Source organism: Pelophylax lessonae (assembly GCF_965119305.1).
Source record: "Pelophylax lessonae genome assembly, chromosome: 6".
In the NCBI taxonomy this organism is placed as follows: Eukaryota; Metazoa; Chordata; class Amphibia; order Anura; family Ranidae; genus Pelophylax; species Pelophylax lessonae.
In genome coordinates, this window is record NC_138773.1 from 144,094,173 (window position 1) to 144,117,025 (window position 22,853).

At 44.8% G+C, this 22,853-nt stretch overlaps 1 protein-coding gene across 3 annotated transcripts in view; it reads right to left on the reverse strand.

The window, feature by feature from the left end:
* VPS35L (VPS35 endosomal protein sorting factor like) overlaps nucleotides 1–22,853 on the reverse strand; it is a 1,473,617-nt gene that overhangs the window by 1,445,023 nt on the left and 5,741 nt on the right. For all 3 annotated transcript variants that reach the window (XM_082262328.1, XM_082262327.1, XM_082262326.1), the window contains exons 2-3: nucleotides 7,338–7,437; nucleotides 1,969–2,133 (exon numbers count right to left, since the gene is read on the reverse strand). In XM_082262328.1, coding sequence (XP_082118454.1) covers nucleotides 1,969–2,133; nucleotides 7,338–7,437 — 265 coding nt within the window. The remainder of the gene's footprint in view (nucleotides 1–1,968; nucleotides 2,134–7,337; nucleotides 7,438–22,853) is intronic.

Genomic DNA, 22,853 nt, shown 5'->3' on the forward strand with positions numbered 1-22,853 from the left:
CTCCCAGAATCTTTGTTTTTCATAATCTGTCAAGCCCAAGCTTTAGGAAATGAAACATGCCTATCAACTGCCTGCCTCTTTAGGTAATCTTGGAATGGTCTACCCCTTTCCCAACCTCTGCCTTGCTGTTCCATGGCCTGCCAATAATATGTAGACCCCAAGTTGAGGAGCAGCTACTAGGGGGAGGCAGAGGGGAATACTTTAGTGTCACTATTGTGTTAAAGTGCCGAGTCTGCTGACATAAAAACAAAGATGGCAGCACTGAGAAGCAGTTTCCGGTATGTCTACACAAGAGAGGCATTTATAGCTAAATACAGAGATAAAATACATATATGGAAGCAGCTTTACCTGCCAAAGGATTTGTATTTCGGTCCATTTAGTTCTGACAGTTCTACAAACAATCCTTACCTGGCAGAGTAGAAGACCTGATTTCAGCCATGCTGCAGTTAAAGTGGAACTACACTGCATCTGAATACCACAAACTAAAAATGCAATTTAAATAACTTTCTACTCAAAAGTAAACTTACCCATCCATTCATGTCTTGATGTTTTATTTTGGTGAGAAATCACTTTGAAAAAACACCCCCCTCCCCCCTGTTACCATCTTGAGTAAGGGTAGATGATGAAAGTAGCATTTACTTCCCGGAATCCATCTGCCCTTCTCTCAGACACGAGTGTGTGCTTAGCTGAGAAAACCCCTCCTGAAGGCTCCTGGAATGTATGAAATAATTTGCCTAGGACTGGAAACCAGGAAAGAACTAAAGAAATGTTAAAAAAAAAAAGCCAGGTGTCGGTCCAGGCACCTGACGGATCCCGACTCTGTGGTGGTGATGCCACAGTGCCAGGCCCGACATCTGTGACATCAGCCGAGCAGGGATTTCAGTCAGCTCTCTGCTGAAAATGAGTCACAGGAGTGCAGAACGGACTGCACTCCTGTGACCCATAGGAGATGTACAGCCAAACGAGCTTTGGTTGTACATCTCCTTTAGGTAAATAGGATATAGTTTTCTTTCCGTTAATGCTAGCAGTATTTAAAAATAGGGTTAAAAATAATCAATGTTGATTGGAAAGTGAAGTTACGCTGTAATACTTTCAGGACATGTCTCTCCCTCAGCTAGTGAGCTGAGAAGCAGCAAACCAACGAGCTCACCTTTCTCACTCTGCTCTTTCCTCCCCCTATCAGCACATTTCTTGTTAGCACAGGAAAGGTACAACTGACAGAATCCCATTGCTTCTCCCTTTGTCTAAACTCTGCTGTGCAGTGGACTGCAAGAGGTTGGTGCAAAGTACGAGTACTTAATTGAATATAAAAATACATTGACGTATTAATTAAATTAAAACTACATTAATTTGTTTATGTCTGGATTTTCAGCTCAGATTTCAGAAAAAAATATTTTTTTCCTCCATATAGCCAAGATACAAACAGTGATGTGGTCTTAATGCTTTCAGTAGAACATATTTGACTTGTATAAGAAAAAACATTAGGGGAAATAAGAGGAAGTAAAGTCAAAACTACAACTTAGCTACAAGCAGATTATACATACTCATGCCCAGACCACTGCCGCAGTCACTGACAGGATGACATCTATCTAGCGAATGTCACAGGGGACAAAACTGCCCCCTCTTTTCTTACTCACTGTTGTCAGAGTTGTGGCATGATACATGTCACATTACCATGGCAGCCTAGCATTCAAAGTGAGGCTTGGCTCCCAGGCTGACTGAACATGCATGAATTTGCTGATGAAATGCATGAAGGACAGAAGAATGGAATGGGTCAAGACAGCAAGATGCATAAACAATGGCGCCAGCTTCTGCAAGAGCAGGGTAAAGCAGCATATGCCAAACAGGGAAAAGGCAAACATTTGGTGATGTAAAATGTGGTTTGGCTTTTTGTGGCAACTGATGGCTACAAAAATATTATAAATACGGAATACTTCAAAGGTCCCGTAAAATTATGAGCATCATTACCATACTAGTTGACACTTGCTCAGCTGTTGCAGCAAACATTGACAACGGGTCAGTTCCATCCAGGATGCCACTTAGAGGATCTACATTTGAAATAGAGGAACAAGATGATGAACTTGAGGAAGTGGTATCTTTATGGCCTACTTTCTTAAATCTGGATTCTGTGACCTGTATAAAGGGAGAGAGAGAGAGAGAGAGAGAAAGAAAAAGGAGAGAGAGATAAGTCTTGGATCTCAGCAAAGAACTTCAAAATCTGTATGGGTAATGTATAAAGCAAAATCAATTCAGATATTTTAAATAGTGTATTTTAAAAAGAAGCCAATACAGAGTTTTAATAATACGTTATTTTGCGGTGGTAAAGTTGTAAAGGTTAACTGAGTAACATTACTTTTACATAAACTTAACCCAACCCAGTGGTGGGCACAAGTTCTCCCTCTCATTTCAGTCCTCTTTTCTTTTTAACTTTGAGCAAGAATGCCCAGTTTCAATTTCTAGAGCATGGTTGCTAGGGTCAGGTCTTAGCAACAAAGCTTCAGGATTTATTGTTATACTTTTAATTCAATTGTAGAAAGGCTACGAATGTGCTAAAATCCCATGAAGTAATTTGTGGTTCAATAAAAATGATGGCATCTTTTGGAGAAAACAAGGAAGCTGCACATGGTATGATCTATTCCAGATAGGTACACCTACCATGAGGTGGGGGGGAGGGGGGCTGAAATGTTCTAGGAACAACCCCTTACTAACATTTAACACCAATTTTGTTATTGTAGTTGTGAATAGTGATATTTCATGTTATTATGACAATTTGTAGAATTGGAGCTCTATTTTCTCAACTGAATGAACAATGTTGGAGAAGTGTGTGCTGTTTTTGCAGAACAATGCACCCTCTCACCAGTAAGGCAAGACACTGGCTGTTTTGAAGGTTTTAGGGATTCAGTGCATAGACCTATTCACCAAATCTTTCCCTGTTGGACTATTACCCATTTCCTAGCCTTAGCCTTAAAAAGACACTGAAAGGACAGACATTTCAATGGATTCAGAGATCATACCAGCAACAGCAGTTTTATGCAGAACAGACTTTTTTTTTTTTTTTTGGGATAGGTTAAAATAAATTGTTGGATGATGTGTGTCAACTGTGTACATGAAGAAATGTGATAAGAATTTGTGTAGTTTTCACATGCATTAGGAAGAATAAAATTTACAAAAAAAAAAATGGAAATGGCATGTGTGCATTTCTGCTACATTAAAGGCAAACAAGTAAGCTTGAGAGGCTAGTCAGACTTTTGATTGTTCATAATAGTGCTATGGGCCTTAAAAAATGATGGCTACAATAGGTTTAGTTAAGCTAAACCAAACTGCCAGAAACACTTTTTTTTTCAAATATTTTATTTAGAAAGGCAGAACAGTGGAAAAGTAAACAGTCACACATGGTCGAAAAGGTACAACAAATCACAAGGTGCAAATACCATCAATGCAGAGTGTATAATCAAGACAAAGTTCAAATAAGTGCAAAAAAGAAGAACCATCTCCCGATCCCAGAAGAAAGCCCTCGAACGTCAAGGAACATAGCATAATAAGGCTTAATTTCTATAGGAATATCAGTAGGGCAACACGACATTCCCAACTGTCACTACCTGGACATTTCAAGGTGTCAGAGACACAAAAGGAAGGAAATCAGTCAGAGCGCAGCACAGCTAGCAGGGGGGAAGACGAAGAGAGAAAGAAGAGGAGGAGAGAGAGAGAAAAAAAAAAGGGGGGGGGGGGACAAGGGAAGGCATCGACATGGGCGACACAATGTGCCACTCAGGACAGGTCTCTAGGTGCACATCAGGGACTTCCCCTTACCAGATAAGACGAAGACGTTCCAAAAACCCCAGATCTTCTCAGAACGCTCACGTCTGTGCTGCGCCGTAAGGGTAAGGTCTTCCATCCTGTTGATTTCCTCCACCCTGCGCATGCAGTCTAATAGTGGGAGCCCAAGTCAATTTCAAAAACATCGGAATGCAGGATTTGGCTGCACAGAGCACATGCGGGAGGATCGATTTCTTGCCTTTGGAGATTGGCATGTCAGACAAGTGAAGAAGAAAAAAGGCCGGGGTGTCAGGGATGGCGCGGTCCGTATGTTCACTCATGAGGGCCCGGACATCTCTCCAGAAGGCCCCAAGCCGAGGACACGTCCAAAATATATGCAAAATAGTCCCCTTCTCCCCCTGACAGCGCCAACATGCCTCTGACTTTTCCGGAAAGAATTTATGCAGTAGGGAAGGAACCCTATACCTCCGAGTAAGAATTTTGTATTTGGTTTCCTGCAATTTCGTACAGGTTGGGATTTTTAGCACCAGGGTACAGACCTTCAACCTCCGACGTTTCCGGAAAGAATTTATGCAGTAGGGAAGGAACCCTATACCACAGAGTAATAATTATGTAATTGGTTTCCTGCAATTTCGTACAGGTTGGGATTTTTAGCGCCAGGGTACAGACCTTCAACCTCTTGCAGGAGTCAGTTGCAGGTCCAGTTCCCATTTCCCAAGACAGGGCAGAGCATAGTCATACGTTTTGGACAAAGGACTGGGGATACAGCCACTGCCAACACAATACTCCTCGAAAGGCGTAAGAGCCCGTGCATACAGGGCGGGCGCTGGCAAAGAGTGTAAAAAATGATGGAGTTGGGCCGCCTGCCAAAACCCCAAAGCGAAGAGGCCATCCACCGCTATCAAGGTTTACATAGATAGCAACTGGTCCTCCTGAACAAAATGGGAGGCCTGGAAGATGCCCCGAGCCTCCAGAAGGCCGTATCCGCAGTGCCTGGAGCAAAGGCCAGGTTGCCCAGAATGGGGTAAAGTGGGGAAGTAGGCGTGGAGATCGCAGAGTGGGACAGAAGCGAGCGAATGCTGGCTAACGTTACCCCCATCGTGGGGTGGGAGCAGACGGGGTGCAACAAAGCACCATCAACCCACGTTGCCCCACCAAGGGGGACAGCAGACTGCGTCAATTCGATTTGCGCCCAGAGCTTACCTGCGGAATGTCTGCGCCAATCCAATAAGCGGCTAAGATGCACCACCTGATGGTATTTCGCCACATCCGGGAGGGCCAGACCCCCAAATTCTTTAGGGAGAGTTAGGTGGGTACATGAGAGGCAAGGCCTCCCATTGGCCCATATGAAACGTATAAAAAGCGTATGTAAGCGCCTAAAGAAAGCCGTCGGGAGTTTGATGGGAAGAGCTAGAAAGAGGTACAGAATCTTGGGAAGAACTGTCATCTTAATTAGATTACACCTCCCAAACCAGGAGTGTAACCCCGTATTCCAAGAATCCAGGAGCTTACGGATAGTAGCCAAAAAGAGGAGGGAAGAAGTTCAGAATGTAAATCTGGGTGCCCAAGTACGTAACCACAAACCCCCCCCCCCCCCCGTAACAGAAAACCGCATTGAAAAATTAGGAGGCTCATGGGAACCCTTAAAAAAAAAAACACTCAGAAGGAGCCACCCCCCTCCCCATGGCCCCAACCCCAGGTCCACAGAAAGGGCAAAGAACACCCCCCGCAGGCAAGCCCCCCCACCCCCCTGCAGCAGAAAGCCACAGGAACACTCGGGCCAGGTCTCCCCAGTCATTCCAGAGCCCACACAGGAGGCCTAGCCAGATATCCCCAACCAGCCCCCAGAATAAATCCACAACCCCCAACAACAGTCCCTCAAACTGCAACCGTCCCCTGCAACATGTGCAGGCTGTTAGTTCACATGGTGGTGAAGTGGTACACCAGGACCCGGCTAGTGTCAGTAGCAGCTACTCAGCTGACCAAGTGTCACCGGAGCACAGGAACGCCGCGGCCCGCGGAGAGGAGGGGAGGGGGATCCCCCACCCCGGAAGGTGTAGCCAAAGTCCATGACAGGCATGTCCGTTTACGAACTGCAGACCATAGCAACAGCCACAGTAAATCTGCTATAGAGGACAGGCAGCAAGGCCCAAAATCCAGGGGGAGGCCCGAAGAGATATGGCAGGCCGTCAACATACTCACAGTTCCGGGCAGATCATAATTCAGTCTTCCGTCAGAGCCTCCGACACACCTGATCTGGACATTCGACGAGTGCGCTGTGTCCGGGGGGGGGGGGCATCACCACATCGGGGGGCCTAATTCCGGCGATCATCAGGGCGAGGAAGCAGCCAATTCGGGACCTGTACAGAAGCCACCCCCAGGTATGCGAACAGCGCTGGCAGTTCAGCCAGTGAGCGGAGGGTGAAAGAAGAGTTCGCCTTCCGGAAGGTAACCGCCAATGGGTAGCCCCAGCTGTAAGTAGCGCCCTCTCGCTGTGCTAAGTCCAGGATCGGGCGTAAGAGGGCCCTGCGATAGAGCATGGCCCTGGAAAGGTCAGGCATAATTTTGATGTGGACCCCATCAAAGTCTATAGGGCCAACTTCCCAGGCCTTCCATATCACCAGCTCCCAATGGGTGTAGCGGAGAAAGCGGCATAACACATCTCTGGGCCGGTCAGGATCTGCAAAGCGGGGTCCCAAGGCCCAGTGGACCCAATCGAATTCCAAATTGGACGGGAGGGAGTCCCCCAACAGACTGCTGACAATCGCACTCACAGTGACGGGAAGATCTTCCTGGCCTGTGGCTTCAGGCAGTCCCTTGAGGCGAACATTGTTCCGTCGGCTGTGGTCCTCTATATCCTCCATATGGAGCTGCATCGCCACAGTGGCTTCCCTGTGGGACTTCTGCTCCTGTTCCATTGCAGCCAATCGAAGATCCATAGCAGCCATGGCGGTCTCGCCCGTTGAGACCCTGTCAGCCACCTGTTGCACCTCCACTCGCACCATCTTCACTTAACGTCGGTGTGCGGCCTCCAAGCGGCCTACGATGGCTTCAATGTGCTTCGTGCTAGGCAGGGAGCAGACTATCGCTCTGAGTTCCTCATCCATCCCCACAGTACTAAGCAAGGGGGTAGAGCTGGGTGTCGGCGGGCGGAAAGCTGCTGGAGTGCCCAAAAGAGCTTCTGAGCCGGCAGATGAAGTAGGAGAGACTGAGTGCACGTTTGCGCCCAAAGTCCCCGGGCTGATTGCGTCTGCCATCTTGCCAGCCGGAAAGGAAGCCTGTGAGGCCGGGAAAACAACGTTTGATTTCGCCTCCCGAGTGTGCGTGACCAGGAACCCCCGAACCGCCAGATGTTCCCCTAGTCATCCGCTTCTTGACCGACCTCATATCTCACATCTAGAGCACGTATAAGTCAGGCTGGGTGAGACAGGGCACAGAGCTCAAGAGAGAAGCGACCTCAGCCGGCCATATGCAGACCACGCCCCCCAGAAACACTTTTACATGTAAATGTATTCTAATAACTTTTCATAGTGTAAAATAAAAAAAAAAAAACCCCTTACAATAATGACTTTTAAGGGGTGATAATCTCCATATTCCACGGCCATTCTTTCCAGCCTGCATAATTCTAGCTCTTCTTCATAGTGTCTTTCCCGAGAGTACCTGGAAATTGAGATAATAAAGAATTAGCAAAGATCATACTATAAAAACTTATAAATAAAACAGAAACACACACACACACACATATATATATATATATATATATATATATATATATATATATATATATATATATATATATATATATATATATATATATATATATATATATATATATATATATATATATATATATATATATATATATATATATATATATAGGAAGCCAGTGGGATCTAGGTATACCCATCTACTGTCTGGAGAAGTCTGGCCAGAAGTGGAGGAACTGCAGCTAAAAATGCCATACTTTCGATGTGGAATGAAGGCTAAGCTACTCAACGATGCATGAAAACAAGGTTATTACATGTAGTTCCAGGAATCTTCCAAAGCCGCTACCCGAGAGATAGGCCCCTCCCACCTGGACAGGAAACACGTGATCCATGTTTGTTAAAATGCCATCAATCACATAGACAGTCAAGACAAGTTTCCTGGGAAAAACAGGTAATAACTTTGTTTTCCCCAAATCATCTTCCAGGACAGAAATCCAAGAGGATAAGCTAGAATTACCTGCCATGGGCAGGACTCCTGCTTGCAGAACCTTCCCACTGAAGGTTTGGTATACCCAGGATAGTGCCTTGCAAAAGGTGAGGAAACTCGGCCAAGTAGCCGCTCTACAGATAGAGGAGGCACCTGCTTTTTCTGCCCAAGAAGCTGCCACTGCTCTGGTTGAAAGGGCTTTAATACCCCCAGGAGGTTCCAGCAATTGAGTCCTGAAGCCCTCTTCTATTGCCAGTTTCATCCACCTTGCTATGGTGTTTTTAGAAGCTTTCCAGCCCTTCTTAGTCCCATTGAACAAGAATAACAAATTGGTGTATTTCTTCCATTCTTTCATCTTTTTGATATAAGCAAAGCAGAAATTTCCTCACACCCATCTTGTTGAGATCGGTTTCTGATTTTTTGGGGTTGCTGTGAAGTTATAGAAAAATGATCTCCTGGGATCTGTGGAAATCTGACAACCTTAGGGCGAAAAAGCTAGATCGTGGAAAAGCATGATTCTGTCCATAAATATTGAACAGTAAGGTTCCACCACAGATAGTGTTTGGATTTAGCTTATTCTTCTGATGGAAACTAGAGCCACTAAAAGTACCTTTTTTAATGTAATGGAACAAATCATCTAAAAAGGTTCAAAAAGGAGCTTTTGCTGCCAGATCCTGTGCTCTACTTTTAAACTTAGCTGGCCATGCCATTTTTGCAATTTTTTCATTGCTTTTTTATTTTTCACCTACAGCTTTCAGAGTTTGCTAAAGACCCCCAAAACCATATTTTCTGAACACACATGACCAGTAGAATACAAATGGTGCTGTTGATTTTTATGGCACAATATTTGTGCAAATATTTATCAAAACAATATTTTCGCTAAAAATACCCTCAAATCATTAGCAGATAAAATAGCACATTTTCCAAAATTCCTACTAAATATAAAAGCTAACCTGTATTGAGGTAATAAATAACCACTATTTGTAAATTTTAGATATCGCCTTTTTGCAAAATGGTGAGAAACCGACATTCGCAAAAATGCAAATATTTAAACTTCTCCAAAAACCTAGAGGTTTCCTTTTTTCCTTACAGCTTTCAGAGTTTGTTAGATAATAATAATAATAATAATAATAATAATAATTGAAAGTGCCCCTGTCTCCACATGTATGTAAACGACGTTCAATCCATACATGTGAGGTATCAGCGCGAACGTTCGAGTGAGAGCAACAATTCTAGCCCAAGACCTCCACTGTAACTCCAAACTGGTAACCTGTAAAAAATTTTTAAAGCATCGCCTATAGAGATTTAAGTACTGAAGTTTGGCGTCATTCCACGAGTGTGCGCAATTTTAAGGCATGACATGTTAGGTATCCATTTACTCAGCGTAACATCATCTTTCACATTATACAAAAAAAAAATCGGGCTAACTTTAGTGTTTTGGTTTTTTTTTTAATTCACAAAAGACGTTTGAAAAGTTTCTGCGCAAATACCGTGTGACACAAAAAGTTGCAATGACCGCCATTTTATTCCCTAGGGTCTCTGCTAAGAAAAAATATAAAATGTTTGGGGGTTCCGAGTAATTTTCTAGCAAAAAAAAAATTATGATTCTTACATGTAGGAGCGGAGTGCCAGAAATCACCTGGTATTGAAGTGGTTAAAGACCCCCCCCAACCATATATTTTCTGAAAGCATAGGCGTAGAAGAATAAAAGAAAGGCGCTACTAATGTTTAAGGCCCCACATAATTTGCACAAATGTTTACCAAAACAATATTTTTGCTAAAAATACACTATTATCATTAACAGATACAAACACAGCAAATTGTGTATCAAAACAATATTTTCTTTAAAAATACAATAAATCATTATTAGTGGATTCATACATGGCAAAATGTATAAAATTGCTGCTACATTGCTACTAAATATAACATTTAAAACTGTATTGAGTTCATAAATATTTGTACATTTTAACTGCACCTTTTGTGAAATGGTTGAAGTGAACAGGTAGTCTGTTTCCATCCGACCTCCCCAAAGAGAACAGAGGGCGGTGTCCGTTTCCGCGCTGCATTGGCAGACAGATCTGCTTAACGAGGTTAGATATACTCCAAAATATTATATTGGTATGTTTAGGTGTACACGTCACGGGTGCCTGGGTGGAACGCAAGCCGGTACTCACCGCTCTCCACTCACAGGCACCATTTTTTGGCTGACGATTCTCCCATTTTTTTTTATGTACTGTGAATTCGCTTATTACATTAAAGATTATTTTAAACGGTACTGCACTATCTGGAGCTTTTTTACCTTTTTACCCTGTTCTGACCCTGAGGATCCAGGCCATCCAGGAGAGGGATTCCGGATCGCCACGGTACTACAAAGCACAGCAGTGACCTCTCTGGCCCAGGTGGCCGTAAGGCTTATATAGGTCTCAATACCGTACGGTATCCAAGACCCACTACTTCTGGTGAGTGCATCCCCCTATTATTCCTCACGGTGACACCACAAGTATCAGCATGGATCATTGGAGGATTCAGCACAGAGCACCTGTACTTTTCTTTATTGGCACTAAAGATTTATTTGTACTTTCACCCAAGTCACTTATGAACTTTTTACTTGGACTTTAATTTGCACAATTTTTGCACTAAAGGCACATTTATATGTTAAGAAAAAAAAAAATCACAATAAATATGAATATATTATCTATCTATATGTATATATCATTACCTTCCTCTCACCCATAGCATTGATTCTATTGTGTCACCCATTCATATATTTATTTATCTATTTATTGGATTCCACATTTTCAGATTTTTCACACAGTAGCACTTAGCACTTTATTCATACGCCTACCATCTCCTAACCTTGGAGCGCTTTAGTAGACCTCATTACCTTTGGGGTCTTACCTTTCAGATCTGCTTGACAGTCTGCTCCCTGTGAAAGGGGGTCTTACTAGGTTTTTTTTTTTACAAATGATAGATTTTTTAAATGTATTTTTCTTTTTTTTGGGGGGGGGGGGGGGGGGGGAGTCTTTGGTGAGATATCAGAGGTCTAAACAGACCTCCATAATTATTACATCCATTCTAGTTTGAGTATACCTTTAAAAACGATACCGCCATAACAGGAGTGCCTAGAGTATTGTGGAATGTCCGAGGTCTTTGTGATACCTTAAAGAGATCCAGGGTCACTGCTAGCCTCTGCAGAGATCACCTGGTGAATGAGATCTGATCTTTGAGGTAGCTGCCAAGGTTCTTCCAGGCTCAGATTGCACAGTGTCAAAAACGAAGGCCTTCACAAAACGGCGCAAGGAGAATGACTAACTTTGGAGTACCGGATCTTCTAAAAATCACCCAAGGGATCCACCAAAAACTGGTGGGAAAGCATACAGCAGCTCCCCGTTCTACTGATGAGCCAGAGAATCTATCCACTGACTCAGTTAATTATTTTGTAAGGAAAAGGTGCCTTCATAGTTTCCTGTTGATCCTGGAGGCAAAAAGATCAATTTATGAGACTTCCATTTTGAACATATCTGACTGAAGACTTTTCAGTTCAGACACCATTCCATCTGCTACCATCCGGCCAAACAAATTCAGATCTCCCTGCAGGTGAACTGCCGTAAGGAACAACAAATTACACTCTGCCCAGAGTAGAATCTCCTCTGCCACTGTCAAGCTGATTGATCTTGTGCTCCCCAGTCCACTAATGCAGGCTCCCGCATCAAGTCAGTTAGAATCTGAACATGCCCTCTACCTATGCGCTGTTTGGTGTGCTCAATTGGCAGCAGCACGTTGTCTTTGTGAGTCCAGAGGAATCTGCATATATGTTGCAGCAGGGAGCTCTCCAGGGGTGACACATCAGGAGCACTGCAGTGATTTTATGTGGAAAAGCCCATTGGTGAGGACGCAGAGGGGGAGCTGCCTGCACTGACCTGCTTCCCAGGGCCATTACACTGAAAGGGCATACATTCCAGCACATTGCACTTTCCATCAAGGAGAGGATTTGCCACGTTGTGTGTTCTAACTAACCAGGGAGACTGTTTGGAGGAACTCTTTGACCACAAGCGTTTCTGACCCCTGATAAGGGTCCATCCCTTCTGGTGAGTGGGGTCTCTAAAGGGGATCAAGTCACCTGGCACCAGTGATTATCTTTGGAGTACTTCAGCACTTACATAGGAGCATCATTATTATTATATTTTGCACAATAATCCAGCACTTATTTTTAACCAGCACCTTATTTTTAAGTTACACTTAAGGCTACACTTTGCATGTTTTGCACATGAAATTTGGACTTTCTTAATTTCTTGGACTTATATTATAAGGTGTCTATAATATCCAAATTTATAATATTTGCAAGCGCTGTGTTTTTTCTGTTTTACTATTTTGTACCATTTACTATTACTTGGTGAACAGCAGCTGCATCACATTCATTTATTTACATTTACACTTGATATTTGACACCATATTCATTTAGCGCGGGTTTTAATCACTAATTCGCAATGAGTCTTACATGCCACTTCATTGACAGCGGATGGACAAAAAGGCAATTGGTGTTGAACACAAAAGTGATGCAAGGATCCCACACTGGGGAGTACATTAGAGAAAGGTTTCTAGGCATGCTTGAAGATTTGGGAATAAACAAAGACTGAGCCATGTTTGTGCTTCAAGACAGCAGAGCAACCCTGGTGAAAGGAATGAGGCTTGCTGAAGTGTCAGACCTCAGTTGCATGGCACACACACTGAAACTTGTGGTAAATGATGGTCTTTCAAGAAAGGGAGCTTTGATTGATATAATTGGCATGCTGAAGAGGTGCTCAGGCCATTTCTACCATTCAATCCTTGTCGAGCAGCGACTGAGGTGCACATTGAGGAAGACCTTGGCCTACCCAAAAAAACTTGATTCAGGCTGTTCCAACATGATGGAACTCAACACTTCACATGCTGCAAAGAATGCTGGAACAGAAGCGAGCACTTACTTCTCTATTCAGGTGAGAATGGAGGATATTCTTGTCCTACTGCTGATCAGTGGAACATTGTAGCCAATGTCATCCAGACCCTCCTCCCCATAGGGAGGCGAGTCATTACGAATCATCTGTCATCCCATGTGTGAGAGTGCTGAAGATGCTTCTTCAAGAAAATGAAGGACCCAACACACGTGGCATTAAAACATGTAGGCATGTCATGGGGGACAGCCTCACCAAACGTTTGAGAAGCATGAAGATAATAAGGTTGTGCTGGCATGTCTTTAGGATCCTCGATAAAATAATCAGGCTTTCCCTTCTGATGATGTATTGGCCAATGCAAAACAATGGCCAGTCCAGGAGGTTCCTGCCGAAATGTCAAGTCAGGAAGAGCATGTTTCTAATCTAAAAGAGCAGAATGCTTCAAAAACAGACAAATGTCCAAAAAGACAAATGGACAGAAGAGACTCTTTTCATCGTGGTCAAATTGATGCCATGATCAGTATTTTATTGGGGCCTCATGCGGAGGATTCTTCTGAAACTGCAATAATCAGCCTGCATGATGATGAACTTCATCTCTATATGAAGGAACCAGTAAATTGACAGAAGTGGCGATCCTCTTCAGTGGTGGAAAGAAAATGGAGGCACGCTACAAAAGACTTGCCTCTCCTATTAGAAGATACCTCTCGGCTCCTCCTTCCTCTTTACCAAGTGAGCATGTTTTTAGTGAAGTGGCAGCAATTTATGAAAAAAACAAGCCAGTGAACATGCTGAAATTGTATGATTTCTGCACTATAATATTGTTCTACTTAACTGGGAGTATTGAAGTATAGTGTCCACTGTCCAGCTTGTGCACTGCAGTAGTGATTTAAATGTAATCATTGTAGTGAGTGCAACTACTGCAGCAGTTTTTGCCATTTTTCTAGGTTTTGGAAAGCCTTTAGTTATTTTTCAAGCACATTATTTTTAACAGTTGTCTACTTCTAGGCCTCGTTCGTTCACAGTCACACTATTGTATAGACAGATGTCAGTTTTGCTGCACACAATCTGCAAGTGCACAAAAAAACAAATGGTTCTTCTCTTTACTCGTTTTCTTTGTGCCCTGTTCACACCACAACCTGCAGATTTTTTTCCTGCGCAGGAATTTGCAACGTGTCATGTCTGCTGTATAGAGTGTGGTCATGGGCTGATGAGCTGTGGTTTTCTTTGTGAATCACCTCATATACAAAACCATTTCTTACCATCTACTCAGTAACTTACATTCCATGGACGGGTGGAGGTCTCTTTTCTGCCCCTCGTGGACGCTAGGGGGCCGGGATCCTGGTTTGCAACCCACTGGCACTGACCTTTTTCAGCCTTGCATGAAATATTTTGGGCTTGATTCTTTTAAATATGCGGTTTTTCATTCTACCCATCTAAGCATATGTGATTGGAGACAACTATGCTCATATAGACCCCTGGGGAAGAATTTGACCTCACTATTTTTCGAAACGCGTTGGGTTCTCAGCTACCTTTATTTCTGTATATTGCTCCTCTCCACTGCTGTCAAGTGTTGTGTATGTTATTGTTCAACCGCATGAAATTGTTTTAATCACCCCGGAGTGCTTTCTCTGGATGTATGGATCTTTTTACATGTCTCATGAAATAAACTTTGGATTGTTTTGAGAATTTTTCCTTTTCTTTCTCCTTGTAATTTCTCTATACTTATTTGAATTATTTTTATTTATTGCCCTTAAAAAAGTCCCATTTAAGAGGGGATTCTTGTTGTAGTTACGGTCTTAAAGGAAGAGCCACTAGAGGTTTAGAGGCTAGTATCTGCAAGCGTGAAAATGATGGCCTTTTTCGGCCAAGAGGGAGCTGTCAGTATCAAATTGGTGTCTCCAGGGAGAAACTTTGAGAACTTCCGGAATTAGTCTGATAGGAGGAAAAGCATAGCAGAGGCTGAATGGCCAGGGATTCGCAAAAGCGTCAAACCCAAGAGACAGTTTCCTTGGGTTCATGGTAAAGAATCTCTCAGTTTTGCTGTTTGTTTGGGCTGCAAAAAGGTCCACCTCCTTGGAGACCCCACCTAATTTCCGAAAAAAAATTCCAGGTTGAGGGAGCAACTCACGACACTCCTGGTAGCGGCTGAGGTAATCTGCTAGAAAGTCCCTTTTAGATTTAGTGCTGAAATTGAGGCTAGATTCACCTCAGCCCAAAAACTGAATGTTTGTAAAATCTTACCTATAAAATTCCTTTCTCTGAGTCCTCCGACAGTCGCCGCGTCCTCTAAGTCATCACTATTGGGTATTGACTTCCGCTCCGCAGGAGTAGCTAGGCATAAGACTTAGTCAAAAAGAACAAAGGCATTTGCATATACACACCCATGGGGGCTGTCCCACTAGGTCAATACCCCCCTGCAGTGACCACTCCCAACTCAGTTTGGTAGCATAGCAGTAAGAATTAAGACAACAACCCCAAAAGAGGGACGGGGGCGGCGACTGTCGGAGGACTCAGAGAAAGGAATTTTACAGGTAAGATTTTACAAAAATTCAGTTTTCGCTTACGTCCTCCGACAGTCGCCGCCTCCTCTAAGTCATCACTATTGGGATGTCCCAAAGCAGTGTATACATGAGGGGTGGGAGACGCAACCGTAGAAAATGCAATGCAGTACCCACATCAGAGAAAGGAACCTTACACGCACAGTAAGTGAACCTTCTGGGCAACAGAAAACAATGCTCAACAGGATTGCACCTAAATGGGGTGGGTGCAGCCGTACTGGGTGAGAGGATGGCCAAAAAGTTAGAGGGGCTTTTAAACTAGGGAATGGGGGGGGGGGGTACAGATGTAGAATTAGCCAGTGGAAAGCAAGTTTCAGAGGGCAGAAATGGGGGCATTAGCGGTAGGGTGTTCGGAGCTCCTATACCCAGGGTGGGTATGGGGAAAATTCAAGAGAGCAGCCTAAAAACATCAAATGAGGATATTTGTAACCGATCAAAATTAAGAGGTTTGTATACCAATGCCAGAAGCCTGGCCAACAAGATGGGAGAGCTGGAGCTACTGATGTTTGAGGAGGACTTAGATTTTGTGGGGATAACTGAGACTTGGTTTGACAGCTCTCATGACTGGATGGCGACCATTCAGGGGTATTCCCTTTATCGCAGAGATAGAGAGGGTAAAAAAGGGGGAGGGGTATGTCTGTATATTAAGAACAGCATACAGGTAAATATGAGGGATGATATTAATAATGGAGCTAAGGACGAGGCAGAATCCCTATGGGTAGAGCTTCAAAGGGATGGCACGGCGGGGAAGGTAATATTGGGCGTATGCTATAGGCCCCCCAATGCATTCCAAAGGGAAATAAATTTAAAAGAGCAAAAATAAACCCTGGATGGCTAAACTCCAACATAAAAATGCATATTACTGCTAAGGAAAAGGCCTTCAAAAAATACAAGACTGAGGGGTCATTGGCAGCATTTAAGCACTACAAAGAGTGTAATAAGAAATGTAAAGACGAAATCAGGGCGGCTAAAATAGAACACGAGAGACATATAGCGGAGGAGAGCAAAAAGAACCCCAAGAAGTTCTTTAAGTATATAAACAGTAAGAAAGCGAGGCCAGAACACATTGGCCCCATAAAAGATGATAAAGGAAATATGGCCACTGAGGACAGAGAAAAGGCGGAAGTGTTAAATCATTTCTTCTCTTCCGTCTTCACAAAAGAATCGGGGGGCTACACGAACCCAGCTTGTAAGGCCGAACTAAATAATACACCTCAGGAAGTGCCGCCATGGCTAACAGAAGATAGACTTAGAGCCAAACTAGAGAAACTTAACATAAATAAATCCCCGGGACCGGATGGCTTGCACCCGAGGGTTCTTAATGAGCTCAGCCAGGTGATTGCCAGACCATTATTCTTGATCTTTAAGGATAGTTTACAGACGGGTATGGTGCCAGCTGATTGGAAAAAAGCCAACGTGGTACCAATATTTAAGAAGGGGCCGAGATATATCCCGGGTAACTATAGGCCGGTCAGCCTAACATCTGTAGTCTGCAAAATTTTGGAGGGGATGTTAAGGGACCACATACAAGACTTTAGTAATGAAAACGGTATTATAAGTAGTAATCAGCATGGATTCATGAAAAATCGTTCGTGCCAAACCAATCTATTAACCTTCTACGATGAAGTGAGCAGCCACCTAGATAAAGGTAAGCCTGTGGATGTGGTGTATCTGGACTTTGCAAAGGCCTTTGACACCGTTCCCCACAAACGATTACTGTACAAACTAAGGAAGGTAGGTATGGATCAGAAGGTGAGTACCTGGATAGAGAACTGGCTCCAGGGGAGAGTACAGAGGGTGGTGATTAATGGGGAGTACTCGGATTGGGCGGGTGTGGAAAGTGGGGTCCCCCAGGGTTCTGTCCTGGGACCAATCCTGTTTAATTTGTACATAAATGATCTAGAGGAGGGGATATCTAGCACAATCTCAGTATTTGCAGATGATACTAAACTAGGCATGCCAATATCTTCTATGCAGGATGTGGAAACCTTGCAAGCAGACCTGAACAAAATAACGGGGTGGGCAACTACATGGCAGATGAGGTTTAATGTTGATAAATGTAAAGTAATGCACTTGGGGGCCAAAAACCAGAAACCAAGCTACTCATTAGGGGGGGGGAACCTCTGGGTGAGTCTAGGATGGAAAAAGACTTGGGGGTACTGGTAGGCAACAGGCTTGGCAGTGGCATGCAATGCCAAGCCACTGCAAGCAAAGCCAACAGAATACTGGGATGTATAAAAAAGGGGATTCACTCCAGAAATAAAGAGATTATTCTCTCGCTCTACAAGACTCTGGTCCGGCCACATCTGGAGTATGCTGTCCAGTTCTGGGCACCAGTTCTCAGGAAGGATGTGCTGGAATTGAAAAGAGTCCAGAGAAGGGCAACAAAAATAATTAGGGGAATAGAGGACATCAGCTATGAGGAAAGACTACAAGCACTGAACCTATTCTCTCTGGAGAAGAGACGATTGAGGGGGGATATGATATCAATGTACAAATACTGTACTGGCGACCCTAGCATAAGGAACAAACTATTCAGAGAAAAGAGATACAATAAGACACGTGGCCACTCACTAAAACTAGAGGAAAGGCGATTTAACCTTAAAATGCGTAAGGGGTTCTTCACTAAGAGCGGTAAGGATGTGGAATTCTCTTCCACAAGCAGTCGTATCAGCAGGGAGCATTGATAGTTTCAAAAAACTATTAGATGGGCACCTTAGAGACCACAACATACAGGGGTATACAATGTACGGTTAAAAGCAAACACACACGCATCATAGGTTGAACTGGATGGACTGATGTCTTTTTTCAACCTCACTAACTATGTAACTAAGTAACTATGTAACAACGTCGGCGTACCAGGACCGGCGTGGCCATTCCGGCGCCACCAGAATCACCAGGTGCGGTTCCGAGACAAACCTGCGGAGGAACCGGGATTGCAACCAAATCGGGGGAAAGGCATACATCAGACGATACTGATGCCAAGGGGCCACCAACGCATCCGAGGCGTCCGACAGAGGATCGCGCGTTCTTGCCACGAACCTTTCCACCTTGTGGTTTAGCCGAGATGCGAACAGATCCACGTCCGGGGATCCCCACTTCGCACACAGCATTTGGAAGACCTCCGGGTGCAGGGACCATTCCCCCTGGTCGTGTCTGGCGGCTTAGATAGTCAGCCTGCCAGGTCTCCACACCCGGAATGTGAACTGCTGAGATTGCCGGGACATCAGTCTCGGCCCAAGACAGAATGTCGGTCACCTACCGGGCCCACTGGAATAGACAGAGTTTTATTGCTCGCAATTACAGCACATTTATCGGGAGGGAGGACTCCTCTTACGACCAAGTGCCCTGGGCAGACAGGTTGCCCAGGACTCCACCCCAGCCCAACAGGCTGGCATCCGCGGTAATCACCGTCCACAACAAAGGACGAAAGGACTTGCCTTTCGACACCACCACAGAAGAGCCAATCTGGTCTGACAACTCAAGGAGACACTCAGATCCAGGGACTGAGGCAGTCGGTCCCACCTGGCCAAGATCTCCGCCTGGAGAGGCCACGTGTGAAACTGAGCAAAGGGTATCGCCTTGAAGGCCGAAACCATCAACCCCAGGCCCCGCATACAGGTCCTGAGTGACGAAGACGGATTGTCCCTGAGGGACCTGATCTCGTCCTGTAAGGTCCGGAGCTTGTCCTCCGGCAAGAACACCTTTGCCTGAGCAGAGTCCAGAATCATTCCCAGATAGGGAAGACGAACCGATGGAGACAACGTCGATTTCTGAACGTTGATGGTCAATCCGAACTCCTGTAGCGTCTGCAACATGGTGGACAGATTGCGCAGTAGGTCCTGGCTGACAATCGATCTCAGAAGGAGATCGTCCAGGTACCCCAAGACCGCAATGCCCTGTGCCTTTAACAGGCCCAGAACCGGCGCCAGCACTTTGGTAAATACCCTTGGAGCCGAAGCGAGACCGAAAGGTAACGCCACAAAGTGATAGTGGTCCTTTGCGATAGCAAACCGAAGGTACCGCTGATGACCCTCGAAAATGGGGATGTGCAGGTACGCATCTTTCAGATCTATCGAGGCCAGGAATTCCCCTGGACTCAGGGAGGCCACCACCGAGCGGAGAGACTTCATACGGAACTTCCGAACGCGCACGAAGCGGTTCAGCGCTTTTAGGTCCAGAATAGGACGTACTTTGCCCTCCTTCCTGGGCCACAGTGAACAGATTTCCAGCTCTCCCATCTTGTTTGCCAAGCTTCTGGCATTGGTATACAAACCTCGTAATTTTGACCGGTTGCATACTATATCCTCGTTTGATGTTGTTTTTAGGCTGCTCTTGTGATTTTTCCCCATACCCACCTTGGATTTAGGTACTCTAAACACCCTACCACTAAAGTCCCCCATTTGTGCCCTCTGAATCTTGTCCCCGCTGGCTAATTCTATATCTGTACCCTCCCCCCCATCACCTAGTTTAAAAGCCCCTCTAACTTTTTGGCCATCCTCTCACCCAGTATGGTTGCACCCTTACCATTTAGGTGCAATCCGTCTCTACCAAAGAGCCGGTGGCCGACTGGTAAGTCGGCCCAGTTCTCCAGGAACCCGAAACCCTCCTTACTATACCAGCTCCTCAGCCACTTGTTTACTTCCCTAATCTCCCGCTGCCTCAATGGTGTGGCTCGAGGTACAGGTAGTATTTCTGAAAATACTACCTTGGAGGTCCTACTCCTCAACTTAGCGCCTAAGTCCCTGAAATCGTTTAGGACTCTCCATCTTCCTCTGCCTATGTCATTGGTACCCACGTGTACCATGACAGCTGGGTCATCCCCAGCCCCACCCAGTAATCTGTCCACCCGATCCGTGATGTGCCGAACCGGAGCGCCCGATAAACAACAGACTGTTCGGCGCTCATGGTCTTTGTGACAGATTGCACTGTCTGTCCTTCTAATGATTGAGTCCCCTACCACCAGCACCTGTCTTTCCTTTCCCTTTCTCCCGGCCTCACTGGAGGAGTTCTTCCCCTGGCAGCTAGGGGCGTCGCTCTGCTCCAGCAATGCTGGTCCCTGACTGGTTTGCCCAACATCACGCAACGGGGCGTATTTATTGGGGAGCTCCAGCACAGGACCGGCCTCCTTGCCTTGTTCCCTTCTACCCCTCCTGTCACCCATCTACTCTGCTCTGATACCTGCACCTCAGTTTCTCCACCCTCCTCTGTGCAGGCCCCGGCCTGCACCTGTCGGGTACGATCCCAGCTCTCCTTCGGTATGGAGAGTCTTCTCAGTGTTGCCAGCTGCTTCCCTAGATTCAGGACCTGAGCTTCCAGGGAAGCAACGTGCTTAGATTTTGTGCATTTGTATTCGCCCACGATCGCATGATCGAGGAACGTATACATACCACAAGATGTACACCGAATCGCATCTCCACACCCGCCAGGCATTGTACCTACTAATCTAATCTAATGGGGATTCAGTAATTTAAGTCTGTCCTGTGTGGCTGTTTCCTAGCTTCCTAACTCTACTTTCTCACCCTCTGGTACTCCGCTACACTCACTGACACTCAGGTACTCAGTTACTCCCAGACACTCAGGTACTCGCAGGGCACAGTCAGTCGCAGGTCAGTCTAAGGCAGTGATGGCGAACCTTGGCACCCCAGATGTTTTGGAACTACATTTCCCATGATAATGCACTACACTGAAGAGTGCATGAGCATCATGGGAAATGTAGTTCCAAAACATCTGGGGTGCCAAGGTTCGCCATCACTGGTCTAAGGTATATTTCCTGGTTGCAGGTATCAAGTTACTAGGTACTGTCATATCTACTGCTTATCTGCCCTGGTCTGTCCTAGTCTGATGGAAGATTCTGCAGCCTCCCCCTATCAGTCTCTCTACACGCTGTCTGTGCCTGTCTGTGAGATCCCCCTCACTCAGCCAAACAGCTGATTCAGCACACTCACGTTTCTGCCGTCTCCTGTCCGGTCAGTCAATCCCCGCACGCATCCAGTACTGTTCCCGCCGACTGGTGTCTGTCAAGTTGTGTCGGCAGTCCCCCTTCAGTCACTGGCTTCTGTCCGCGTCTGCCTCAGCTGTTCCCCTGAACGTCTGCTCCCCTGCACAGCACGGCAATCACAGCTCCTCTCCACGTGGTGCTATCCTCTGACTCTAGTGGCCACAGGAAGCAATAGCTTGGCCTTTATAGTATGGTTCCTGTGTGGTGAGGTATCGCCGCAAACTAGAGCGAGAGCAATAATTCTAGCACAAGACCTCCTCTAACTCTAAACTGGTAACCTGCAAAACATTTTAAAGCATAGCCTATGGAGATTTTAATGTCCTGAAGTTTCGCTCCATTTCACAAGTGAGCGCAATTTTAAAGTGTGACATGATAGGTATCTATTTTTTCAGCATAACAATTTTTCACATTATAGAAAAAACATTTTTAACTCTGCGATCGGCGGGGGAGAGGGAGAAAGTCAGGCAGCTTGTGTAAACAAGCTGCTTGTCATTCTCCCCTGTATAGAGACACCGATCATACGGTTCTACTATGTAGGACCATTGATCAGTGTAACTACAGCTCAACAGACAGCCAATAACAGTAAGAATCACGCCCCTAGGGACACACACCTCCCCTCCCTCTCAAATAAAGTTAACCCCTTCACTGCCAGTGTATTTTTACAGTAACAGTGCATATATATATATATATAGCACTGATTACTGTAGAAATGTCACTGGTAACCCCAAAAGTGTCAAAAATGTCAGTCAAGGGTCCGATCTGTCCGCCGCAATACCGCAAAAATCGCAGATCGCCACCATTACGCATTAAAAAAAAAAAAAAAACACAACAAAAATGACAAAAATCTTTCCCTTTGTTAGTAAACGCAATAACTTTTGCGCAAACCAATCAAAATACGCTTTTTGCGATTTTTTTTACCAAACATAGGTAGCATAAAACAAATTGGCCGAAAATGTTAAAAAATTTAGATTTTTACTTTTTTTTTTTTGGGAATTTCATATAAAAAAAATGTGAAAAATATTGTTATTTTTGCAAAATTGACGCTCTATTTTGTTTATAGCGCGTGATTTAAAAAAAAAAAAAAAAAAAAAAAAAAAAAAAAAAATCGCACAGGTGATCAAATACCACCAAAGGAAAGCTCTGTTTGTGGGGAAAAAAAAAGGACGTCAAATTAGTTTAGGTACAGCGTCGCACGACCGCGCAATTGTCCGTTAATGTCACGCAGTGCCGAATCGCAAAATACCCCCTGGTCAGGAAGGGGGTAAAATCTTCCGGGGCTTAAGTGGTTAACTAATGAAAGTTTATTTTTCCAAATAAATCACGTTTGAAAAATTGCTGATTAAATACCGTGACACACAAAAATTGCAATAACCGCCATTTTATTCCCTAGGG